Raw genomic sequence first — 22,788 nt, 5'->3', positions numbered from 1 at the left:
GAAGAACCGTGGAGATTGGAGTGTTTTCCGACTCTCATTTCGCAGAACGACGGAGCGTTGCTGCACCCCAACCTTCAGTCTCTGGCTCTCACGGCCTGGATGTTGAGGGCGTAGACTTCGCTGCGTTGGGTCTGTCTGAGGGTGTCTCCCGTGTCTTGCTTGCCTCTAGGAAGGATTCCACTAAAAAGAGTTACTTTTTCAAGTGGAGGAGGTTTGTCGTTTGGTGTGAGAGCAAGGCCCTAGAACCTCGTTCTTGCCCTGCACAGAACCTGCTTGAATACCTTCTGCACTTATCAGAGTCTGGCCTCAAGACCAACTCAGTAAGGAATCACCTTAGTGCGATTAGTGCTTACCATTATCGTGTGGAAGGTAAAGCCATCTCTGGAGAGCCTTTAGTCGTTCGATTCATGAGAGGCTTGCTTTTGTCAAAGCCCCCTATCAAGCCTCCTGCAGTGTCATGGGATCTCAACGTCGTCCTCACCCAGCTGATGAAACCTCCTTTTGAGCCACTGAATACCTGCCATCTGAAGTACTTGACCTGGAAGGTCATTTTCTTGGTGGCAGTTACTTCAGCTCAAAGGGTCAGTGAGCTTCAAGCCCTGGTAGCTCATGCTCCTTATACCAAATTTCATCACGACAGAGTAGTGCTCCGCACTCACCCAAAGTTCCTGCCGAAGGTGATGTCGGAGTTCCATCTTAACCAGTCAATTGTCTTGCCAACATTCTTTCCCAGACCGCATACCCGCCCTGCTGAACGTCAGTTGCACACATTGGACTGCAAGAGAGCATTGGCCTTCTACTTGGAGCGGACACAGCCCCACAGACAGTCCGCCCAATTGTTTGTTTCTTTCGACCCTAACAGGATAGGGGTCGCTGTGTCAGAGCCATGGCAGCGTCGGTGGCTCACTTGAAGTCAGCCACTATTGAAGAGATTTGCAAGGCTGCGACGTGGTCATCTGTCCACACATTCACATCACATTACTGCCTCCAGCAGGATACCCGATGCGACAGTCGGTTCGGGCAGTCGGTGCTGCAGAATCTGTTTGGGGTGTAAATCCAACTCCACCCTCCAGGACCCGAATTTATTCTGGTCAGGCTGCACTCTCAGTTAGTTGTTCTTCGTAGGTCAATTTCTGTTATGCCTCGCCGTTGCGAGGTTCAATTGACCTGGGTTCTTGTTTTGAGTGAGCCTGAGAGCTAGGGATACCCCAGTCGTGAGAACAAGCAGCCTGCTTGTCCTCGGAGAAAGTGAATGATACATACCTGTAGCAGGTGTTCTCCGAGGACAGCAGGCTGATTGTTCTCACCTACCCTCCCTCCTCCCCTTTGGAGTTGCGTTTCATCATTTTTGCTTGTCATTCAACTGAGCGGGAACGGTCACGCACGGGCGGGAAGACGGCTGCGCATGCGCGGTGGGCGTGCCCTGCGTGCGGGACCGCCCGCGAAGTTTTGTTCCGGTTGGTGGGGGCTGCCGTGGACGTCAACCCCAGTCGTGAGAACAATCAGCTTGCTGTCCTCGGAGAACACCTGCTACAGGTATGTATCATTCACTCTAGCAAGGTTTTCCTCGGAGTGTGTATGTTTGAGAGTGTATGTGTGAGAGTGACTGTGTGAGAGAGAGTGAATGTGTGAGTGTGTGTGTGTGACAGAGAGAGAGTGAGTCTGGGTGCGAGTGTGTCTGTGAGAGAGAGTGTGTATGTGTTTCAATGAGAGTGTGTGCGAGTGTGTATATGAGACACAGTGTGAGAGAGTGTGGTTGTTTCACACAGATACATTGTGTGTGAGAGTGTTTGTGAGACAGAGTGTGAGAGTATGTGTGCGATACACAGACTCTCTTTGAGACCGAGAGTGTATGAGACCGAGAGTGTGTGTGAGAGTGACTGATACATAGTGAATGTGATACAGTGTGAGACATAGTCTGAGAGACTGAGTGAGAGAAAGACACTGACTGTGGGAGAGTGTGTGTGTGAGAGAGCGTATGTGTGTGACAGAGATAGCTCCCCCCTCCCTCTGTGGTCTCTGGACCCCCTTCCCCCTGTGGTCTCAGGACCCCCTGCCTCTCCCCCCCTCTGCGTGGTTGGCAGCACCGTGCGAGTGTGTCTGTGAGAGAGAGAGAGTGTGTGATTGTCCTCTCTCCCCTGCCCCCCTCCAGCCACCCAGCGATTCTCCTCTCTCCCATGGCTCCCCCTCTAGCCACCCAGCGATTCTCGTCTCCCCTGCCCCCCCTCCAGCCAAACAGCGATTATCCTCTATCCCCTGCCCCCCTCGAGCCATCCGGTGATTCTCCTGTCTCCCCTGCCCCCCCTTCAGCCACCCAGCGATTATGCTTTCTCAGAACGTTGGAGGTGAGTGCCCCCCTCCAGTCACCCAGCTATTCTCCTGTCTCCCCTGCCCCCCCTCCAGCCACCCAGCGATTATGCTCTCTCAGAACGTTGGAGGTGAGTGCCCCCCCTCCAGCCACCCCGCTATTGTCCTGTCTCCCCTGCCCCCCCTCCAGCCACCCAGCGATTATGCTCTCAGAACGTTGGAGGTGAGTGCCCCCCTCCAGTCACCCAGCTATTCTTGTGTCTCCCCTGCACCCCCTCCAGCCACCCAGCGATTATGCTCTCTCAGAACGTTGGAGGTGAGTGCCCCCCTCCAGCCACCCTGCTATTCTCCTGTCTCCCCTGCACTCCCTCCAGCCACCCAGCGATTATGCTCTCTCAGAACGTTGGAGGTGAGTGCCCCCCCTCCAGCCACCCCGCTATTCTCCTGTCTCCCCTGCCCCCCCTTGAGCCATCCAGCGATTCTCCTGTCTCCCCTGCCCCCCCTCGAGCCATCCAGCGATTTCCCCCCCCCCCCCCAGCCACCCAGCGATTATGCTCTCGGAGGTGAGTTCGTTCCCTCAGTCCTGCCTTCTGATTACCCGCCCTCGATGTCATCACGTTTTGACGCGAGGGCAGGGCAGAGAGAGATGGTGAGTCGAAGTCGATGACACACTTACGAACCCTTCACTGAAGCCACGGAGTCAGCTTCAGAACGTTGAGGGTGCTTTTTATTATAGTAGATGTGTTGCATTTTCTCTGAGAGCAGGGGTTTGAACTGTCCCGGTGTGATAGCTGGAAGACAGAAAATTGCAAAGTTTCCTTTCTTTTCCATAGCCTGTTGAGGTCATATTTAGGCCCAGAGCCAACCAACAGGTAACTTTTTAAAATAGTTGTTTGATTTTGCTGCAGCTATTTTTCTTGACATGTCCTAGAAAGTAGTTCCTAGTGGCTTTAAAAAGTGTTCCAGATGTGACAGGACCGTATCCATCATGGATAGACATAACTGGTGCCTGCAGTGCTTGAAACCCAGTCATGATTCCTCTTGTAAATTTGTGTTCACAAATATCAAAAAGTGGGATCAAGGGTCAAGAGAAACAGTGCAAACTTATTTTTGACATAAATAAGTCCAGTCCATTAGCATTGGAAACACAGGCTACCACGGCTCCAGGAGCTTGTTAGATACTGGGGATGTATTGATATTGGGAGTGCGTCAATCACCCCTAACATAGATCATCAATGGAGGTCATCCTCTGAACCTCTCCTGAGGAAGAAGAAAGATTTGCCGTCTTCAGCCCGGAGGGACAAAATGCTGGGCGTGGACCTTCGAAGCATAATGGCAAGAGCATCGAGGCACTGAGGTTATTGGTGCCATCAAAGCACCCCTAATGTGAGCACCATTCCTTCTTGGCATTGGAAGAAATATGACAGCCTTCATAGAGCCCATATGCCCTGAAGATCTCAGGGGGATGTGGCCAGTTGGCTGTATTGCCTCAATCTTTCTTGATAGCAGGCTTCGAGGAGCAGCTCATGAGGAAGTTTGAACATTGTGTGGAATGTTTCTTTGCCTGGTGCAAAGCTGCAGGTTTGAGTACATTGATGCCAAGACTCGAGGCAGTGTTGCTGATGCTTGAAACTCATTCACCGCCTGCAGGAGATGTATCAACACCAAGACCTTGAAGAGCATCAGGGTTGTACAGAGTGCATTGGTATCGATCTTCCGCTGTTTGGGAGAGGAAACTGCCCTGGTGCACAGAAGATCACAGGCGGTCGGTGACTCAGACGTTTGGGGAGGCTAAAGAGGGGTGGGACTGGGTGGGGCTAGGGTGAAGTGAGGAGGTCTAGGAAGGGGTGAGATGGGGTAGAATTGGGGGGTGACACCTGTATGGGCAATAAATGGGTCACCTTTGAACACAGCAGGAAAGCATCCCTCCACTTTGTCCCTGTGGTGCTGCTGCACCAGCTGCCTCCCTTCCTAGTACCTCTATTACTGATGGTAATATGCACATTGAATACACTCCAGTGAGTTATGTGCCAAACAAAAAATGAAAACAATGCACCAAAACTATACAACATATTAAACAGAACAATATTGCAGTATTCTGGAAACACATGCAAGTACTTTAACACTTGGCTCCCAGTCAACCCTAGCCCCCCCCCCCCCCCCCCCCATTCCAGTATCTGCCTTTTGGCCGTGTTAACTGTGATGTTCAGAGGCACTGTAACAGAAATCCTGTGGTTACTGGCAATTGCCTATCTGTTTTTGGTAGGTTGCCAAATGACCACCAGGCTTCAGATCTGCTGGCTTTTAGTTTATTGTTGAGCTACTAAACATGTTTAGAATATGCATTTTCTGTATTAGTTGTATCTAATGGTTAGAGTAACAGGGTGAGGACCAGGGAAGCTAGGGTTCAATTATCAATGTCGCTTGACAAGTGACAGGAGGTTGTTGAATTTCGTCAGCATGTGCCTCGCTGCTCATTTCATCATCTGTTTCATCATCAGCCGTTGCCTGCATGTAGGCGCATATCTGGACATCTGGACGTCAGCTGTTTGCAGATCGTAATCAACAGCTACGTAGTGATGAAACTCCTCTTCAGTAGCACAGGCTGGGATGTCAATAGCCTGTTCATCTGACGCGTTTGCAACAGCTGCATCTGTTTCATCCCTCTCCACATCCCTAACAAAGCTTGCCCGCTTGTAGCAGTTCACAATGGTTGCCTGTGTAACATGATTCCAGGCTTCTTTCTGCATATGTAGGGAATCCAACAGTGATGGATTATGAGCCAATTCAACAGCACGTTTATCCTTGCCAGTCTGGTCATCCATAATGCTCATCAGATGACATAGCTCAAGAGCCCGATAATGTTGTTTGAAATTGGCTATTATGCCCTGATCCGTAGGTTGGATCAGAGAAGGTAGTGTTTGGTGGCAGGAAGACCACATTGACGTTAGCCTGACATCATCACTGTGTGCAGCACAATTATCACAAAGCAACAAAATCTGACGCTTTTGTGCCCACATTCTAGTGTCTAACTTCTTTTAACCACTGCTTCCAAATTTCCCCAGTCATCCATGAATTTGCGTTAGCCTCGTATGACACAGGAAGTCGCTTAACATTCTTGAAGCAACGGGGCTGTTTGCTCTTTCCAGTGACGAGTGGTTCCAACTTCTCACTCCCATCCATATTGCAGCAAAGGAGGATCGTCAGTCGTTCCTTCGACGTTTTACCTCCTGTAGTTTCGGCTTGTTTGAATGCAAGTGTTCCATCAGGAATCGCTCGCCAGTAGAGACCATTTTTGTCAGCATTGAAAATGTCACGAGGTGCAAACTCGTTCAAGATGGTAGGAAGAACTGAAACAACCCAATTTTCAGCACCAAAGTCATCAGCGTCTTGTTTTTCACCATGCTGTTCCTTGAATTTTATGTTGTTCCTCTCCTTCCATCTTTCCAACCATCCAACAGTGGCTTTGAATTCAGTTAGTCCAAGACTTTCAGCTAGCTGATTAGCTTTCTTCATAAGCAGTGGACCACTGACAGGAAACTGTCTGCTCCTCACTTGAGAAAACCACTGAAGAGGAGCATCTTCTACCACTTTCAGCTTTTCCCGCTCGTTTTCGTTTCCAGTGTGGATTTGTATTGCTTTGCCAGTCTTCCAGAAGGTGGTCTTTCTGCTTTAAGATACGTGAAATTTGACTTGGATTGGCACCATATTCTTTAGCAATAGATGCTTGACTTTGTTTTCTAATTTTTAAGAACTTCTATTTGTTTAGCTAGTGTTAAAGTCATACAGTTGCGCGACGACGACGACTCCAGTGTACACTGTAATAACATTCTTTCCCTTATTCTGCCAGTGGCAGTTAAAGGGGCAGTAAATTTGAAATCTCATTGGTTGTCACGCGCCAATTGGCTTCCATATTCCGTGCGTGCGCTTATGCGGAGTCTTTCCTGCAGAGGAGCGGTCTTAAACCATGCATATAAGCGAATCTTGCACTTATCAGTGGTGTGCTAAACTGAAGTTTGTCCCCATAGAAGTACGGCATGCAGTTAAACAGAGCATGCGCTTATCCAACGTGCACTTAAATGGAGTGCATGTGTGTGTGTGTGTGTGTGTGTATATATATATATATATTATATATATATGTGTGTGTGTGTATATATAATCTGTGACAATGCAGAAATGCAGACAGTTATACCTAAGAACTACAACCAAATATATATCAGTCTAGATAACCATGCTCTTAGACTCTAATCCAGCCATTAGCAAAAGAAATAAAAAAAAAATCTGTCTTCCCCCAACAGTAGCAATGAACATTGCTGTAAATCTCTCCCTTAGATGTGCTGCAGGCTATTTTGGGTATGAGCAGAGTTGTTCACAGCTCTGGGAGCTTATCAGGATAGAGGTGATCACTCCTTCATGAGAACATAAGAATAGCCATACTGGGTCAGACGAGTGGTCCATCTAGCCCACTATCCTGCTTCCAATAGTGGCCAATCCAGGTCACAAGTACTTGGCAGATACCCAGTTAGTAGCAACGTTCCATGCTACCGTTCCCAGGGCAAACAGTATCTTCTTCCATGTCTATCTCAATATCAGACTATGGACTTTTCCTCCAGGAACTTGTCCATACCTTTTTAAGCCCAGATACGCTAACCACAAATTCCAGAGCTTAACTAATCTTTGAGTGAAAAAATATTTCCTCCTATTTATTTTAAAATTGGTTCAATGTAATTTCACAGTGTGTCCCCCGGTCTTTGTACTTTTTGAAATAGTGAAAAATCGATTCACTTCTAACCTGTTCTATACCACTCAGGATTTAATAGACCTCAATCATATACCGGCTCAGCTGTCTTTTCCAAGCTGAAGAGCCTTAATCTCTTTAGCCTTTCCTCATACGGGGGGGAGTTCCATCCCCTTCATCATTTTGGTCACTCTTCTTTGAATCTTTTCTAATTCTGTGACCATATTTGAAGGCAATACTCAAGATGAGGTCACTCCATGGAGCGATACAGAAGCATTATAATATTCTTGGTCATATTTTGCATCCCTTTCCTAAAAATTCCTAGCATCCTGTTTGCTTTTTTGGCCTCTGCCACACACTGGGCAGAAGATTTCAGTGTACCATGACACCTAGATATTTTTCTTGAGTGCTAACTCCTAAGGTAGATCCTAGCATCAGGTAACTATGATTCGGATTATTCTTCCCAATGTGCATCACTTTGCATTTGTTCACTTTAAATTTCATCGGCTATTTGGATGCCCAGTCTTCCAGTTTCCTAAGGTCTTCCTGCAATTTTTCACAATCCACATGTGTTTTGACAACTTTGAATAGTTTTGTGTCATCTGTAAATTTAATCGCCTTGCTTGTCATTCCGATTTCCAGATCATTTATAAATATGTTAAATAGCACCGGTCCCAGTACAGATCCCTGCGGCACTCCACTGTTCACCCTCCTCTGTTGAGAAAAATGGCCATTTAACCCTAAGAGGCATGATTTGCAAGAGAGGGGTAAAATAAAATAAGAGACTATGTGGTGGAGGAGTAGCCTAATGGTTAGTGCAGTGGGCTTTGATCCTGGCAACCTGGGTTCGATTCCCACTGCAACTCCTTGTGACTTTGGGCAAGTCACTTAACCCTCCATTGCCCCAGGTACAAAAACTTGTGAGCCTTCTAGTGACAGTGAAAGTACTTGTTTATAATGTGTACAGCATGCATATGTCTAGTGCTACAGAAATTAGTAGTAGTAGTAGAGATGATGTTGACTACAGCAGCACAGCACAAGTGTTGAGTAGAGTGAGAACTTTGTAAGGGTTGGAGAGAAAAAGCGATGTTTGCCTTTGTTTTTAGGGTTGCATGTTAAGATACATTAGCCTTAAAGTACACTTATGCAAAATGTGTACAAGTGTATTTACATTTCTGTGTTGACCACCTACTTTGTGATGCATCAACTACCACTGATCTTGACAAAAAAGTAAATCTTAAGTATAAAACCAAAGGAGGGAGAATTAAAGTTGAGAAGGCCTAGCATGTATTTTGAAGATTTCAGCAAATGCACTTCTGTAAAATGTTATCTGTATTTTGCCAAGTGTCTGCTTAAAAATTGTGGAACAGAATGAATTAGTAAATATTCAAAGTTTTACATTTCTTTTAACTTTTTCTTGTTCTGTAGCTGTTGTGTTTGTTATTGATAGCAGTCACAGAGACAGGGTCACTGAAGCACACAGTGAACTTGCAAAGCTATTAACAGAGAAGGAACTGCGAGATGCATTATTGCTGATCTTTGCCAACAAACAGGTATAGATTTTTGCTAATCTTTGCATGCTGTTAACACAAACCATTCTGCTATTGTATATTATTGACTGAAAAATCTGTTGTGGCTATCAGTGCATATAATGATGTTTGTTATATGTACAGCTTGAAACATGAATCGGAAGGGGAAAGAAATGAGTCATATTTTCCCTTCCATCAGTCAGCCTTTGCTCCACTCCATGTTTTTTTTACCTGTTCAAGTTATATCCATTGAACCAAAAAAGACTGAAGGCAAAAATAATCTAAGGGATCGGTTTTCGAAGCGATTTAACAGACCAGTAATGTCTCCTGGCCAAGTTAACTGCGCGAAAGTCCGTCCTATGTTTATGCCCTTAACCAGCTATTGTTTAGTTCGCTCCATAAAACTGGAAATTCAATGCTGGAGCCCAGACAAGGCCTGGCATTGAATTTCCGGACATAATTCTGGTGGTGGTCAGCTGAATATTGACCCTTAAACAGAGAAATGTCAAGAAATATACAGAAAGTATAAGCATATCTCTCTTAAAAACCAGATATAGATTATATCAGTGGTTTCCCAAACTGGTCCTGGAAGCACCCCAGCCAGTCAGGTTTTCAGGATACCCACAATGAATATTCATGAGAGAGACTTTCATGCACTGCCTTCACTTCATGCAAATCTATCTCATGAGTATTCAATGTGGGTATCCTGAAAACCTGACTGGCTGGAATGCCTCCAGGACCAGTTTTGGGAACCACTGGATTATATGAATGATATAATAAAAATATGCACATTATCATGAGGACAAACCAGTACTTATGTCTACCAAAGAAAGGTGGTTTCACCGAGGACAAGCAGGGCAGAGTTCTCACATATGGGGTGATGTCACCAATGGAGCCCTGGTGCAGATGCTGCCCAGTGTTCTGAAAATTCTGGACTCCATTGGCAGGCTACCACCACACATGTACAAGTGATTTCTCGCCTCCCCACTGTTTCACTTTTTCCGCAGATCTGTGAAGACTTGTCTTCGATTAGTGACACAAGTGTTTCTCTTCAGAGCGATTTTTGTTTTCCTGCCTCTCCTTTTTTTCTGTGAGTAGAGCAGGACTCCCTTTTTTTCTTCAGTTTTGTTTCCTTTTCTGTTTTGTTTTTTTGGTTCTCTTCAGTTTCTTTATTTTTTTCGTGGTTCACAGCTGTGTTAGGCCTGAGGTCCCGGCCAGGACTTAAAAAAAAAAAAAATCCAAAAAAATCCTTTGGCAATTGAACAGTTTGATTTTGCTACAGCTTTGTTCTCCATGATGTCCCCAAAATCTGACATGATGTGTTCCTGACCTGTCTGGGCCCTGACCATAAGTCCTCTAATTGGTCTCTGTGTTCTAATGTAGAACAGAACTCTAAATAAAAGTTGAGAGGCCTTGTGTGGGAGATTTTTCAGCACGCAGTAGTCTGGTTCATTGGCATTGAAGGCATTGGTCCCCATTGCTTCAGGATCTGCACTGGATACTGGAGATGCATTGACATTGAGGAGGTCTCCCCCTGCCTCGACATTGGGTTCCAGTAGTGCCCGTTAGGGTCAACATCCTGGGACCTGACAATGAGGAGTCATGTGGATTCTGCATCGTCCTCATCAGTAGTGAAGGACTTGATGATGGGCACTGAGTGAACGTGAAGAATCGCCAGCATTTGTTCTTTTCAAAGGATGGTACCAGGGGCTCCAGTGCATTGGCATTGCCGGTCCCTGAGACGCATTTGCGCTGGGAGGACCATTTTCCCTCCATAGAATTGGTGCTGATGCACCAGTCTCTTCAAAGCTGAGACCTCCAATTCAGTACCGACATCTTCACAGACTGCCTCCAGACCGGCACAGCCTTTACTGATGCTTGCCCTCGAGGTGTGGCTCCAGGTCATGTTACAGGAGTAACTGGGGCACATCCTGGATGATCAGCAGGGCATTGAGGGCATTTGCGCTGACTATGATGCTACTCCAGCCCATTCTGAAGACCCATGCTCTGCCTGTCAGCTGCTCGTTGACACCAGTGCCTCACTGGTCCCACTTCTTCTGTAGCCTCCACTTCCTGTAGGTTTCAGGGTGAATATCGGAAATTCTACTACTCTCAAAAGTGTAGGTTAATTCCCTCGTCCCATCCTTCACTGCAAGCTCACCCTCTGCGCCTCTGTTCTCGGCAGCAGCGACCCCAGAAGCCCCAGCCAGCTCCCCAGTCTAAGCAGGGGTCAAGCTTTTGACTGGCTCTAGCAGAGCATAGCTGCAGTAAAGCTAAAAAGTAAAGATTAAAACACGAGCTCAGTAAAGTAAAACAGGAACTAGATGCACTTAAAGCAGCATCTAGGACCGCACAATATCACACTGCACAGAATCATACCAAATTATCACCACTACCACAAAGGATAAAACCACCTAAAAGTAGATGGATCACTGTAGGCCAGGCAGACTTCGTTATGTGACAAGAAAACATCCGACCTCACAAGTGTTGCCCCTACAAAATTCTTTTACTCCATTACAGCACTGTGATGTTCTTGAAAACAGAACGGAAGCCAAAGAAAAAACAATAAAAGTGGAACAAAAAGATATGAAGGTACCCAAAGAGAAAAGAAACCCCCAAATCACTAATGTTGAAACGCATACCAGGAAATGTAGATGGAAAGCGATGACCACAAATGCTCGCAGTCTAAGCAATAAAATTCATGACCTTCAGGCCCTGATATTGGAGGCAGACTTGGATGTTGTTGCAATCACAGAGATGTTGCTCAATGGTTCCCATGAATGGGATGCAAACATACCAGGCTATAATCTATTTAGGAAGGATAGAGAGGGTCGTAAAGGTGGAGGAGTAGCTCTGTATGTGAGGAATGATATCACTGCGACTGAAATGACAGGGACCTGGGGAAAGGAAGAAGCGTTATGGATGACCTTAAAAAGAGATGATAGAACCTCTGTCCACGTGGGTGTTGTCTACAGACCTCCAACACAATTGGAGGAATTAGATAAAGACCTGATCACAGATATTCAAAAGTTGGGAAGCAAGAGAGAGGTGCTGTTGCTGGGAGATTTCAATCTGCCAGATGTAGATTGGAAGGTTCCGTCTGCGGAATCGGAAAGAAGTAGAGGGATCATGGATGCTTTCCAAAGTGTTTTGCTCAGACAAATGGTGATGGAACCCATGAGGGAGGGAATGACACTGGATCTGGTGCTCACAAATGGGGATAGCATGTCAAATATCCGAGTGGGTGCCCACCTTGGCAGCAGTGACCATCAAACGGTTTGGTTTGATATAACAGCTAAAGTGGAGAGCGGCCACTCAAAACTCAAAGTCCTGGATTTCAAGCGTGCTGACTTTAGTAAAATGGGGGAATACCTGAGGAAGGAGATGATGGGCTGGGAGGAAGTACAAGAAGTGGAAGGACAGTGGTCCAGGCTGAAAGAAGCTATAAATAGGGCCACGAACCTTTATGTAAGGAAAGTAAATAAAAGCAAGAGAAAAAGGAAACCGATATGGTTCTCCAAGCAAGTGGTTGAGAAAATAAAGGCTAAAGAGTTGGCATTCCAGAAATACAGAAAAACTCAAGAAAAGGAACACATGGAGGAATACCGGATGAAACTGAAAGAAGCCAAGAGAGAGATACGACTGGCAAAAGCGCAAGCGGAAGAACAAATGGCTAGAAATGTAAGGAGGGGTGACAAAAATTTCTTCAGGTATATTAGTGAAAGGAGAATGACTAAAAAGGGAATTGTGAGACTAGAAGATACTGCGAACCGCTATGTGGAAAATGATGAAGAAAAAGCAAATGTGCTAAATAGATACTTTTGTTCTGTTTTCACAGAAGAAAATCCTGGAGAAGGACCGCGATGGACTGGAAATAGTACAAATGAGAATGAAGTGGATAGAGCACCGTTCACGGAAGAAAGTGTGTATCAACAACTTGAAAAGCTAAAGGTGGACAAAGCCATGGGACCGGACGGGATCCACTCCAGGATATTGAGAGAGCTCAGAGAGGTTTTGGCGGGTCCTCTTAAAGATTTGTTTAATATATCCTTGCAGATGGGAAAGGTTCCAAGGGATTGGAGAATGGCAGAGGTGGTCCCTCTTCACAAAAGTGGTGATAGGGAAGAAGCTGGAAACTACAGGCTGGTAAGCCTCACTTCGGTTATTGGAAAAGTAATGGAAGCGATGCTGAAGGAAAGGATAGTGAATTTCCTGGAAGCCAATAAGTTGCAAGATCCGAGACAACATGGTTTTACCAAAGGGAAATCGTGCCAAACGAATCTCATTGAGTTCTTTGATTGGGTGACAGGAGAATTGAATCAGGGACAAGCTATGGACGTAATCTACTTAGATTTCAGCAAAGCTTTTGACACGGTTCCCCACAGGAGGCTCTTAAATAAACTGGATGGGCTGAAGATAGGACCTGAAGTGGTGAACTGGATTAGGAACTGGTTGACGGACAGACGCCAGAGGGTGGTGGTGAATGGAATTCGCTCGGAGGGAAAGGTGAGTAGTGAAGTGCCTCAGGGATCGGTGCTGGGGCCGATTCTGTTCAGTATATTTCTGCGTGACATTGCCGAAGGGTTAGAAGGTAAAGTTTGCCTATTTGCGGATGATACTAAGATCTGTAACAGAGTGGACACCCAGGAGGGAGTGGAAAACATGAAAAAGGATCTGAGGAAGCTAGAAGAATGGTCTAAGGTTTGGCAATTAAAATTCAATGCGAAGAAATGCAAAGTGATGCACTTAGGGAATAGAAATCCACGGGAGACGTATGTGTTAGGTGGGGAGAGTCTGATAGGTACGGGCGGAGAGAGGGATCTTGGGGTGATAGTATCTGAGGATTTGAAGGCGACGAAACAGTGTGACAAGGCGGTGGCCGTAGCTAGAAGGTTGTTAGGCTGTATAGAGAGAGGTGTGACCAGCAGAAGAAAGGGGGTGTTGATGCCCCTGTATAAGTCGTTGGTGAGGCCCCACCTGGAGTATTGTGTTTAGTTTTGGAGGCCGTATCTTGTTAAGGATGTAAAAAGAATTGAAGCGGTGCAAAGAAAAGCTACGAGAATGGTATGGGATTTGCATTACAAGACGTATGAGGAGAGACTTGCTGAACTAAACATGTATACTCTGGAGGAAAGAAGAAACAGGGGTGATACAGACGTTCAAATATTTGAAAGGTATTAATCCGCAAACGAACCTTTTCCGGAGATGGGAAGATGGTAGAACGAGAGGACATGAAATGAGGTTGAAGGGGGGGCAGACTCAAGAAAAACGTTAGGAAGTATTTTTTCACGGAGAGAGTAGTGGATGCTTGGAATGCCCTCCTGCGGGAGGTGGTGGAAATGAAAACGGTAATGGAATTCAAACATGCGTGGGATAAGCATAAAGGAATCCTGTGCCAAAGGAATGGATCCTCAGGAGCTTAGTCAAGATCGGGAGGCGGGGCTGGTGGTTGGGAAGCAGGGATAGTGCTGGGCAGACTTATACGGTCTGTGCCAGAGCCAGTGGTGGGAAGCGGGACTGGTGGTTGGGAGGCGGGGATAGTGCTGGGCAGACTTGTACGGTCTGTGCCAGAGCCCGTGGTTGGGAGGCAGGGCTGGTGGTTGGGAGGTGAGGATAGTGCTGGGCAGACTTATACGGTCTGTGCCAGAGTCGGTGGTTGGCAGGTGGGGCTGGTGGTTGGGAGGTGGGGATAGTGCTGGGCAGACTTATAAGGTCTGTGCCCTGAAGAGCACAGGTACAAATCAAAGTAGGGTATATACAAAAAGTAGCAAATATGAGTTATCTTGTTGGGCAGACTGGATGAACCGTGCAGGTCTTTTTCTGCCGTCATCTACTATGTATGTTACTATGTTACTATCTGTCTTGGATAACCTAGTGGTAGGAGGGAGACTCAATTTTTCCCAAGAAAGGTGGTCCCTTGTAACCTTAGACCAGTCCAGGAGGGTTACTCCCTCAAGTGGTCTCAACCTCTTCCAAGTTACCCATTGAGAATGTCAAACTTCAGCTCTCAATATCGGGAAGTGCTCACAGTGGAACTCTCTTCCCTTCTAAAGGCCCATGTGGTTGAACCCATTCCATCAGGGAAGGAATTCTGTTGAAGTACTTTGTGCTCAAAAAACATGGGGATTTCATCCTATTCTAGACCTGAACAAATATCTGCTCAAAGAAAAGGTTAGGAAGATTTCCCTGGGCACCCTTCTTCCCATGATTCAGAAGAACAATTGGCTATGCTCTCTGGACTTGAAGGTACCTATACCCACATCCAGATACTTCCCAATCATAGGAGGTATCTCAGATTTTGGGTGGGGAAACATCACTACTAGTATCATGTGGTGCTGAAGAATCAGTGCAGAGAACTATTCAGGTTACTAGGGCTTGTTATCAACTACCCCAAATCCTACCTCCTCCCAATACAGCAATTATATCACATTGAAGCTTTGCTAGGCACAGTTCAGTCTTGAGCATACCTGCCTCATATGTAGATTGATGGTCTCATCTGCATCACCACTCAGGTTCAGCATAGTCAACAGGTCTCAGCTTGGCAGATGTTGAGGTTGTTGTGTCATATGGTGTCCACAGTGCATGTCACACCCATGGCATGGTCCCATTTGCAAGATACCCAGTGAACCCTAGCTTCCCAGCAGAGTTGGGCCACGGGAAACCTTGCATATGTATTACTACTACTATTACTTAACATTTCTGGAGCGCTACTAGGGTTACGCAGCGCTGTACAGATTAACAAAAAGGACAGTCCCTGCTCCAAGGAGCTTACAATCTAATGGGTGAAATGTCAACTAGGGGCAGTCCAGATTTCCTGAATAGAGGTATGATGGTTAGGTGCCGAAGGCGACATTGAAGAGGTGGGCTTTGAGCAAGGCTTTGAAGATGGGCAGGGAGGGGGCCTGGCGTATGGGCACAGGGAGTTTATTCCAGGCATGGGGTGAGGCGAGGCTGAAAGGGCGGAGCCTGGAGTTGGCGGTGGTGGAGAAGGGTACTGACAGGATAACCCCAGAGTTTTCACAGTTGCTTCTCTGGTGGACAGTTCGAACTAATTTGATTCTGGGACTTCCATTCCAAATTCCCCTCCTCCCCCACCAGACAATACTAACCACAGATGCATCCAACCTGGGATGGGATGCTAATGTAGATGGGCTTCACAACCAAGATCACTGATTCACTCAGGAGACCCATCTTCACATCAATCTCCTGGAGCTCCAGGCGATTTGGAATGCTTTCAGAGATTGGCTGATGAACCAAATTGTTCACATCCAAAACGACAATTAGGTTGCCATGTAATAAGTCAACGAGCAGGGAAGTAGGGGCTCCTATTCCTTGTCAGGCAGTCTGGGTATTGCATTGGGTGTCCTGCCAAGGGATGGTGCTCAGAGCCACATACCTTGCAGGTAAGGACAGCAGTCTAGTGGACAGGCTGAGCGGGGTGATGCAACCGCATGAGTGGCCTCAGCATGGGCGTAGCCCACCAGATCTTCCAAGAGTGGAGCACCCCTTCAGTAGATCTCTTTGCCACCTATCTGAACAACAAGGTCCCTCAGTACTGTTCCAGACAGAGATTTCTGTATGCATATCTTCCAGTCCCTCTCATAGGAAAGACTCTGCTGAAACTCAAGCAGGACAGGGGAACCATAATCCTAATTGCACCTTATTAGCTGAGGTAAATCTGGTTCTCCCTTTTTCTTGAGATGTCCTTCCGAAAAACCTTGGAGATAGGAGTGTTTTCCAACCCTTATCACACAGAACATAGTAACATAGTAGATGGTGGCAGATAAAGATCTGTACAGTCCATACAGTCTGCCCAACAAGGTAAACTCGTAGCATATGGTATGATGTGATACTACATGTGCATACTTGATCTTGATTTGTCCTTGCTATTTTTAGGGCACAGACTGTAGAAGTCTGCGCAGTACTAGCCTTATTCTCCAACGAAGCTGTCATCGAAGCCCACACCAACCCATCAAGATCTCTCTAGCCACAATTGGGGCACAGACCGTAGAAGTTTGCCTGGCACTGGCCCATCTGTCCAGCCACAATTGGGGCACAGACCGTAGAAGTCTGCTCAGCACTGGCTCTGCTTCTCAGTTACTCGGGTTGCCATCTAATCACTGCTAAACTTGTTGCCATCTAATCACCTGCCTTCCATACAGAATTCCTTTGTGTTTACTTCAAGCATTTTTGAATTCCAGTATGGTTTTCATCTCCACCACCTTCTGCAGGAGGGTATTCCAGGCATCTACAACAGTGTCTGTGAAAAAGTACTTCCTGACAGTATTCCTGAGACTGCCCCCCCCCCCCCCACCCCCTGCAATCTAAATTCACTCTAGTTCTACCACCTGACTGGCTCTGTAAAAGGTATGTATCATATCGCCTCTGTCTCTCCTTTCCTCCAGGGTATACGTCTTCAAGTCATCAAGTCTTTCATACGTCTTGTGACACAAACCACACAAAATTTTTGTCACTTTTCTCTGAACCACTTCAAGTCTTTTTACATCCTTAGCGAGATGTAGCCTCCAAAACTGAACACAGTACTTCAAGTGGGGCTTCACCAATGATTTATATAGGGGCATCAACACCTCCTTTCTTCTGCTGGCTATACCCCTCTCTGTGCAGTCTAGCATCCTTCCGGGTGCGGCCACCGCCTTATCTTGTTGTTTGATTACCTTGAGTTCCTCAGGCACCATCACCCCGAGGCCCCTCTCCTGAGCTGTACTTGTCAATCTCGTTTCTCCTGTCTCGTACATCTCCTTTGCATTTCTGTACACCAAGTGCATAACTCTGCACTTCTTCACATTATATTTTAACTGCCAGAACTTTGACCATTCTTCTAATTTTTGGAGATCTCTTCTCATGATTTCTACTCCCTCTGGGGTATCCACTTTATTGTCTGTCTTTGTGTCATCTGCAAAAAGGCAAAATTTTCCTTCTAACCCTTCAGCAATGTCTCTCATAAATATATTAAACAGAATCAGCTCCACTACCTACCCCTGAGGCACTCCACTGCTCACCCCTTTTCTCTGAGCGAATTGCATTTCCAGCTGCCCTCTGTTGCCTGTCAGTCAACCAGTTGACAATCCAGTTCAGCCCTTTCAGCATATTTAAGAGTCTTCTGTGAGGAACCATATCAAAGGCTGTGCTGAAATCCAAGTAGATTACATCTAGCACATGTCCTTTACCCAGTTCTTTGGTCACCCAATGAAAGAAATTAATCGGATTCATTTGACAGGATTTTCCTGTGGTAAAGCCATGTTGCCTTGAATCCTGCCACCCATTGGATTCTGGACAATTATCTTTTCCTTCAGCAGTGACTCCATTATTTTTCCTACCACTGACATGAGACTTAATCGACCTATAGTTTTCCACTTCTTCCCTGTCCCTCCTTTTGTGAAGATGGACCACATTCAATTGTCTCCAATCCTGCGGAACATCTCCAGTCTCTAAAGATCTATTGAATAAATCCTTAAGAGGTCCCACTAGGACTTTCCTGAGCTTTCGCAGTATCCTGGGATGTATCTAATCCGGCCCCATAGCTTTGTCCACTTTCAGATTTTCAAGTTGTTTATAAACGTTTTCTTCCGTGAACAGTGCAATATTTACTCCATTCCCAGAAATAACCTTAGCAGCCAACTGTGGTTCTTTTCCAGGATTTTCTTCTGTGAACACCAAAGAGACATATTTGTTCAGCACATTCGCTTTATCCTCATCACACTCCACATTGCTGTTCTCTGTATCTTTCGGTCTTACAAGTTCTTTCCTAGCTTTCTCCTTTCCCCAATATATCTGAAAAAGATTTTGTCACCTTTCTTTACATCTTTAGCCTTTTTGTCTTCCACCTATACTTTTGTTAGCCGTATTTCTCTACTCACTTCGTTGAGTTTAATTCGGTAATCATTTCCGTGATCCTCTTGTTGCGTTTTTCTATATTTCTTGAATGAAGCTTGTTTTGCTCTTATTTTTTCAGCCACTTGTTTGGAGAACCATATAGATTTCCTGTTTCTCTTGTTTACTTCACTTGCAAGAACATAAGTATTTCCATACTGGGACAGACCGAAGGTCCATCAAGCCCAGAATCCTGTTTCCAGCAGTGGCCAATCCAAGTTACAAGTACCTGGCAAGATCTTAAAACAGTACAATACATTTTATGCTGCTTATCTTAGAAATAAGCAGTGGATTTTCCCCAAGTCCATTTTAATAATGGTCTATGGACTTTTCTTTTAGGAAGCTATCCAAACCTTTTTTTAAACCCCGCTAAGCTACATAAGTACATAAGGATTGCCATACTGGGACAGACCAAAGGCCCGTCAATCCCAGCATCCTGTTTCCAACAGTGGCCAATCCAGGCCATAAGTACCTGGCAAGATCCCCAAAAAAGTACAATACATTTTATGCTGCTTATCCTAGAAATACTCAAAAACAATATATATAGTAGAGGATCCAAAAAAGTACAATATGTTGCAATGATTATAGCGGGTAAGTCTCATATACTTAACGGCTGGTGTCACTTCACTCCCTCAGTGAACCTCTTGCCGTGTCAATATTATAATCATAGACTTTTACCCCCAACCTACCAATACCTCAATTCTTTGCTTCTTTTATTCTTAACATTATATAAAAAATTCAGGCAATGTGTTACTTATCTTAACTTATTCTCAAACGGGTGTGCTCACAGACCCCGACAGGTAGCCTGTTTCGCAATTCTTGCTTTGTCCAGGGGGAGCGCTTCACCTCATCTGTCAAAGTACAAGCAAATATGCCTTAAAATCCTATAATCATAATGCACTTCTAACTATTTCTAATAATATTTGTCCCAGCTATCAGACTTACGTTTGATCGTAACACCTCTGGTTTCTTTAACAAGAACCTAAAATGGCGACGGCGTTTTTAAACTTTTACCGCTACCGGAAACAGCTGATCGCTGGATCCGGTGATGTGTAGTGAACTACCGACTTACATAAAGCATCCCCAATGTACATAAGTATTGAGCCCATTTGGTTCTACGGTGTTCAATTTATGTATCCAGAAAGTCTCCCTTTGTAATACCTTTCTATTGTAATCCCCGCCTCTCAGCGACGGAAGAACTTGTTCGATAACTGAACATCTTAATGATTCTATGTCATGACCAAACTGTATACAATGCTGGACAAGGGGGGCTCCTAGATTGTGTGCTTGAATGCGCGAACGGTGTTCTGTCATGCGCGCATGCAGTGACCTGATGGATTTTCCTATGTATATTTTCATGCATGGGCATCTTATCATATATATGATCCCCACTGTCCTACATGTCGTATGTCCCTTTAAAATATACTTTTTGCCAGCATGTATAAAATTGTCTCCCTCTTGAGTGATCGTACACGTCTTACAATTTGATTTATTACACTTAAAGTGGCCTACTGGTGATGAAGTATCCCAGTATCTGTCTTCCCCGACATCATCAGGTAATTTCGCTGGGCTTAAAATCTCTTTTAGATTGCTGGAACGTGAAAAGGCTGTTCTCAGCTGACTATCACTAAATAGAGGGTGGGATTTCATAATATCCCAATGACGCTTGATCATCTTTGCGACCATTTCTCCGCCCGGAACATATCTCATCACGAATGTGAACAACTGCTTGTCCTCTTCCGTACGCTGTTTCTCTTGTAACAGAAGACTTCTTTGATTATATTTAGTTCTTGTTAAAGAAACCAGAGGTGTTACGATCAAACGTAAGTCTGATAGCTGGGACAAATATTATTAGAAATAGTTAGAAGTGCATTATGATTATAGGATTTTAAGGCATATTTGCTTGTACTTTGACAGATGAGGTGAAGCGCTCCCCCTTGACAAAGCAAGAATTGCGAAACAGGCTACCTGTCGGGGTCTGTGAGCACACCCGTTTGAGAATAAGTTAAGATAAGTAACACATTGCCTGAATTTTTTATATAATGTTAAGAATAAAAGAAGCAAAGAATTGAGGTATTGGTAGGTTGGGGGTAAAAGTCTATGATTATAATATTGACATGGCAAGAGGTTCACTGAGGGAGTGAAGTGACACCAGCCGTTAAGTATATATGAGACTTACCCGCTATAATCATTGCAACATATTGTACTTTTTTGGATCCTCTACTATATATATTGTTTTTGAGTATACATTTCAGTAGAGAAGTGCCCATAAATCGTTGACAGTATCCTAGAAATAAGCAGTGGATTTTCCCCATTTTAATGAGTCTATGGACTTTTCCTTTAGAAAGCCATCCAAACTTTTTTTTAAACCCAGCTAAGCTAACTGCTTTTGCTACATTCTCTAGCTATGAATTCCAGAGTTTAATTACACAACTTCAAAATATCACAGTGTTTATATATAAACAGGTCAGCCAGTCAGGAGGGGGAGTATGTTAGTTAGCTGAACCATTACATATAGATACTGTGTTCTTTCACCGATAGCTGACCTTTCAAGCTGTTGATATTGAGTGTGAAAATTTTTTAGATTGTCTCCAAAGCAGGTGGTGGTGGGCATTTACTAGCAAGAAAGGTATTTGATATCAGCCAATAGCTTTATTGGATTGCCAGCCTTGTTAGAGTTCCTTCTCGTTATAACTTTTAAGCATTTGGACCTCTTCACATTCAGATAAGTTGTGGTTTGTTTATGCACTTTATTTAGTAAATGATTATTTAAATGCCTTTTTCAGCATACAGTAAAGCTGCATAAGTTCTGGTTTATCCTCGTGATACTGTGCATGTTTTTATGATACTATTCATAAAATCTGTATCTGCGTTTTGAGGAGTGTACATATACATTTTGTATTTTTTAATGACACTTCCATTTAGATTAATTTTTGCTTTCCGTCAGTATTGGTTGGTCTTGATGCACAGATAAAGCTTTTGAGAATTTGTTTGTTTGTTTGTTTGTTTGTATTCATTCAACCCTCAAACAACAACAACAAAAATAGTGCAAAATACCAAAAAGGTCCAGAAGAATGTTCACACAAAGGTTTTATTCAACCTCTGAATATCCTTGATTGATAAATGCAGTACATGTGATATGGGCACGTTTCATCCATACAGGCTGCATCAGAGGTCAACAAAAATCTTATTAAAAAAATGTGTGTGTGTGTATATATATATATATATATATATATATATAGCACAGGTCTTTTAAGATGCAATCTTAAAAAAAACACATTGTAGTTGTAGCACTGCTACTGCTTTCATCTATCAAACATTTGGACTCAAATCTTGTACTGCCAATGACAAGTAGACACTGATCTTGGATGCAACATACTTAGGCTGACTAGTTTTAAGGTTAAACTAGGTAAAACATGAAAATTTCTTGCAAGGAGAATGGCAGGAATAAAGTAAAACAGCCTGGTGCAGGAGATGTGGCTACAAGAACCCTGACACTGCACGCCTTCCCAAGGTATGCGGGCAGCAAACCACACTTAGCAGCCTTTCACTTCTGGAATGCAGAGATACCAGAAGTGAAAGGCTGCTAAGTGTGGTTTGCTGCCTGCATAGCCTAGGAAGGAGCATGGCATTGGTGTTCTTATTGCAATGTCTCCTGTGCCAGGCTGTTTCCTGATGTTTCTCTGTGATGCTGCACTTTTTTGTGGGGGTGGGGGAGAAGAGAGACAGCTGCTGAGTCATAAGGGAGCACAGATGGGACACGGAGCTACTGGACCATAGTGGTGAGGGGGCAGGGAGTTGCTGGACCACAGAGGTGGAGGGGAAGGGAGAGGGGACATGGTGCAGTTGGACTGTAAGTGTGGAAGGGAAAGGAGAGGGGACAGGGAAGTTGCTGGATCTTAGGTGTGGAGAAAGGGGACAGGGTGATGCTGGGCCATAGGGGTGGAGGGGGAACAAAAAGATGCTGGGCTACAAATGTAGATGGAGAGAGAGAAAATGTTGGGCATTAAGGGAGTGAGTGGGAGTGGAGATGCCAGACATGTTGGTACCATGTAGGAGCGGCTATGGGGTTTGTTAAGGAGATTATGAGTGCAAAGGGTAGTAGTAATGGGGAAGTTGGTGAAAGATAGAAGTGGATGGAAAGCCAGAGAAGGAGTGAGACAGGAGAAATAGGAAAGCTAAAGTGTGAGAGGAGGAGCTGGAAAGTTGATGGGTAGATGAAATGTAGATGAACTGAAGAGTGAGAGGGTGAAATATAAGTGGATAGACAGAAAAGAAAGAGGAAATATGTCAGAGACAGATATAGTGAGGGGATGAAAGAAG

The 22,788-nt window shown here is 45.0% G+C and overlaps 1 protein-coding gene across 1 annotated transcript in view; it reads left to right on the top strand.

The window, feature by feature from the left end:
* Window positions 1–22,788, top strand: part of TRIM23 (tripartite motif containing 23) — a 123,506-nt gene that overhangs the window by 97,240 nt on the left and 3,478 nt on the right. The window contains exon 10 of the mRNA XM_030193188.1: window positions 8,474–8,598. Coding sequence (XP_030049048.1) covers window positions 8,474–8,598 — 125 coding nt within the window. The remainder of the gene's footprint in view (window positions 1–8,473; window positions 8,599–22,788) is intronic.

The sequence above is a fragment of the Microcaecilia unicolor genome, chromosome 2 (assembly GCF_901765095.1).
Source record: "Microcaecilia unicolor chromosome 2, aMicUni1.1, whole genome shotgun sequence".
Classification (NCBI taxonomy): Eukaryota; Metazoa; Chordata; class Amphibia; order Gymnophiona; family Siphonopidae; genus Microcaecilia; species Microcaecilia unicolor.
The sequence above is the reverse complement of the archived record's forward strand: the minus strand, read 5'-3'. Positions and strand labels throughout refer to the sequence as shown.